Raw genomic sequence first — 4,023 nt, 5'->3', positions numbered from 1 at the left:
GAATGAACTCAGTATATTAGGTTAACTGGCTATTTTGTAGATAATTTACTATTTATTGGAATTCAGTGATCTAAAAACAAAAAAATTAAAACAAAAAAATCAAGCCCAACTGCTGGCTCAGTGGATTGAGCATCATCCCATGGACTGGGAGGTCCCGGTTCAATTCCCTATCAGGGCACATGCCCGGATGGCAGGTTTGATCCCCAGTTGGGGGCGGGGGTGCAAGAGGCAGTTGATCAATGTTTCTTTCTGACATAGGTGTTTCTGTCTGTCTCTCCCTTCCTCTCTCTAAAAAAATCAATAAAAACACATTTAAAAAATATATATCTTATTTTTTTAATCCTCACCCGAGGACATTTTTCCATTTTTTGTGCAGATAGAGTGGGAGGGAGAGAGAGGAAGAGAGAGAGAGAGAGAGAAACATCGACGTGAAAGGGACACATCAAGTGGCTGCCACCTGTACAACCAACCAGGGCCGGGGACAAACTGCAACCGAGGTACGTGCCCTTAGCGGGAACCGAACCCGGGTCTCTCTGGACCACAGGCCAATGCTCTAACTGCCGAGCCAAACCGGCCAGGGCTAAAAATATATATCTAAAAAAAAAAGAAAAAAGAAAATCAAAATCGTGCTGGGTGTTTCCCTACCTTGTGTGTGGAATGCTGAAGGGAAGTACAGAGACCAAACACGTTTGGGCTCGGAGCAGGTGCCCACAGCCCCGTCCAAGCTGGAAGGGAAGACCTGAGAAAAGGGTGTCCCTCCCCTAGGGATGATATCTGTCTCTTCCCACACAGTTCTGGTGCGTCCAGAGAGCTGGATGATCCCCAGGTTGCCTCAGTTTATCAGCTGCTGGTGGTGTGAGCAAATGGACAGCTGAGTGTGCTTTGTGCCTGGGTGGGTGTGTTTCCACGGAGGATTTCTGTGCTTCCTTTTAGGAACAAACATCTGAGATAACTTGTTGGCAAGTGCCTCATTCTTGCCTCCATTTTGCCTCCTCTTCCTCTTCCTTCTCCAGAAACTCCTTTGATGTCCTCCCACAAGGCTAGGAACTTGGCGATTCAGCCACTCCTCTCCCGTCTCTAATTCTCCCCCTCCCCCACCTCCCACCCTTCCTCTCCAGGTCAAGGCTGTAGCCCGGGGGAGAAATACCACCCCCCTCAAAGGGCGAGAGTTGCTCTCCCACCTCTCCCATCTTTTCTCCCACCTCAGGGGGCAGGGACAAGGCAGTGGCTGAAGCGCAGGCATAGATTGGGCTATTCGGGGCCCAGTTAAGTTCTTTATATCAAAGTGGACATCTGGAGGTCTGGCCTTGGGGCCACCCTGACAAAAACATCGGAGCCGGTAGTCTAGAAACATGATTTAATGCATCGCAGTGGGTCTGAGTCTCGGGAGTTGGTGGAGAGGCGAATTTCCCTTTGCTGGGATTCTGAGGCGGGTGGGGTTTTGACTGATGGACAGGGAAATTTGCACAAGTATTTCGAGTCCCAAAGGACGCCCCAGGGAGCTCATGCGCACTTTGGCCTACCTCGCTGGCCAGGTTTGGAAGGCCCCGGTCTGAGGGCACTCAGAGGAGGGGGACTGAGAGGGTGGCTGCTCCGCCCAGCCTGTCCAGTCCAATCAGGTTTGCTAACTCCGCGCTGCTGCCGCGGCCGCTGCTGCTGTCCACAGCTTCTGGGGTTCAGGTTCACGCTCGTCTCACCAGGCTGGCGTCGCCCTCTCCCTCCCCGGCTTGGGGACAGGGACCTGAGCACTGCCCAGAGCGTAGTGAGTCGTAGACACACTGAGGACGGGAGCCAGGCAGGGAGGACAGCGGGAATGTGTCTTTTCCAAGATGTCAAGAAGTGTCATGCAGCGAGAGTGGTCCTTGCCAGGGAACAGCACGCCCCCATGAGCACAGGGCGACCTGAAGCCACCTCACCTCGCTCCCTGCGCCCCTAGTCCGGGTATAGAAGAAAGCCAGAGAACGTGCTGTATTTGTTATTATTGCCTCCGTGCGCCTTCCCGCCGTCCAGCTTCACGTAGACCTCGTCTCCAGAATCTAGGTGCAGCACCACGCTGTTACTGGCGTAGTCGTAGTTCTGGTCGGCGTCCTGCGCGATGGCGCTGGCCCGGACCTGGGGGCGAGCCACAGGAGCTGGTGGGTCGGGGCATCTGTCTAGGCCCTTACCCGACCCCACCTGGCGCGCCCCCCGCAGGCCTTCTGCCAGAGGCTCCGGGGTCCATGCTCCCACCCAGGCTCCACCTTCTCTCTCCAACTTAGCAAACTCTTCTCCGCAGCCGGCAAGTCCGGGAAGGAAGAGAGATGGGACTTCAGGAACACTGACCCAGCGGGGAAGGGTGGGAACCAGGGGCCAGGGTCGAGAGGAAAGGAGACTGTAGGGCAAAGGGGCCAGCGGGGCGCACAGCGGAGCTAAGGAAGAAAGAGGTTTCCAGGGGCCCAACGAGCTGCAGGCAAGGTATGAAACTAATCAGGGAGCACTGTTTGGGTACCAGGGACTCTGGACTCTCCCGACACAACCTCCCACACTACATGTGGATCAAGGAGACCAGGGTGCTTTGGGAAGCGGGATCCTGTAGCGCACTCCCTCCCTGGGCTCGCTCGGGCGCTCTCGCAAGCGGGGAGGGGAGGGGGGTGTTGGTTCCCAAACAGTTCGGGGCACAGGGCAGGGATGAGGGTCAGCAGGGGCTTGGCAGGGATAGGGGGTCACTGACCTGCCCGTTCTTGCAGAGGTCCGCCCACATGCTGGTGCCGTCGCCGCCGCGCATTAGGATGTGGTAGGTGAAGAAGTAGATGCCGCGCACCTGGCAGCTGAACTTGCCGGTGGTGGGGTCGTAGTGATTGCCGAGATTGGTGACCACGTCGTCGAACTTGAGCACCTCGTAGCCTTCGTGGGGGCTCTTGAGACCCACGTAGAAGGCGATCTTAGGACCGCTGAAGGCGGCACTGAGCGCGCCGGTCACTTCGCCCTCAGAGTCGCCGCCGCCCCGAGTTTCGCCACCCACCACCGTGTCACCTCCTCCCGTTCCCGCCGTAAGCTGCAACCCTGGCAGCCCAGGTCGCCCCGAGTCGCCCTTCTCCCCCGGGGGACCCCTGGGTCCAGGCGGGCCAGGCTCTCCAGGGGGCCCCCGTGGCCCCGGCTTGCCGGGTCGTCCCGGGTCGCCTTTGGGTCCCTGGATGAAAGGGGGTGGTGGGTTGGCGCTCAGGTCTTGCATGACTTCCAGGGCGGCAGTGCTGGGTCCAGGCAGCGGCGCCTTGGCCCCCGCGGGGCCCCCGCTGGGCGCGGCGCTGTAAGGGTCGCAGATCATGCGGCAGGTGCCCATCATCTCATAGTGCGCGGCTCCGGGGGTTGCCGCCTGCAGCAGCAGCGGCACCGCGATGAGCAGTCCCAGTGCCATGGCCAGGAGCACGCCGACGGCCGCCAGGCAGGCGCGCCGCCGCCGCTGCCACTGCTGGGAAGCGATCGCCACCAGCTCCTCCTTGCCGCCCGGGGAGGTAATGGTGGGGCGACGCGGGCGGCCCCGCTCCCCGAGCTCGGGGGCCGACTCCGCGGGTCCCGGCCGCACCCCGGACGTGGTGACCCCCTGCTCCGGGCGCTCAACTACTTCAGCGAGAGGAGCCCCGGACCAGGCGCTGGTGCTCACCGCGCGAGGGCTGCTCCGGAGAGTCTCGGAGCCCAGCGCGCATGGCGGGGCGCACAGGATGAGCCCGGCGCCCTACGGGTCCGGCCGGCGGCCAGGGAGCATGGGTGAGGATGCGGCGTCCCGTGCGGGCTCGGCGACCCTGCCTCTTGCTCGGCTCGGCGGGGCTCGGCGGGGCTCGGCTCACAGTGAGGGCGCCCGTGCTCTGCGGCGCGCTCTGCTCTGCTCTCTGGCTGCTCGCTGGCTCCCGCGGTGGGGGGGACCCAGCTACCCTGACGTAAGGAGTCCGAGGCTGAGCGGCGGAGGAGGCGAGGCAGCGCGCACTGCCATCACTCCGGGGACGGCGCCCTCATGTCATCAGCTTTCAGTCCTCCTCCTTTCGGGCG

The 4,023-nt window shown here is 60.9% G+C and overlaps 1 protein-coding gene across 1 annotated transcript; it reads right to left on the bottom strand.

The window, feature by feature from the left end:
• Nucleotides 1-1,367: 1,367 nt before the first annotated feature.
• Nucleotides 1,368-3,411, bottom strand: C1QL2 (complement C1q like 2). Its single transcript, XM_036254552.1, has 2 exons — nucleotides 2,711-3,411; nucleotides 1,368-2,112 (listed from the first exon to the last, which is right to left on the bottom strand). The coding sequence occupies exons 1-2, from the start codon at nucleotides 3,392-3,394 to the stop codon at nucleotides 1,933-1,935; spliced, it is 864 nt and encodes a 287-aa protein (XP_036110445.1). The 5' UTR covers nucleotides 3,395-3,411; the 3' UTR covers nucleotides 1,368-1,932.
• Between the last annotated feature and the right edge of the window lie 612 nt (nucleotides 3,412-4,023).

Source organism: Molossus molossus, unplaced genomic scaffold (genome assembly GCF_014108415.1).
Source record: "Molossus molossus isolate mMolMol1 unplaced genomic scaffold, mMolMol1.p scaffold_m16_p_11, whole genome shotgun sequence".
NCBI lineage: Eukaryota > Metazoa > Chordata > Mammalia > Chiroptera > Molossidae > Molossus > Molossus molossus.
Note: the sequence above shows the minus strand (reverse complement) of the source record. Positions and strands in the feature narration are given on the sequence as shown.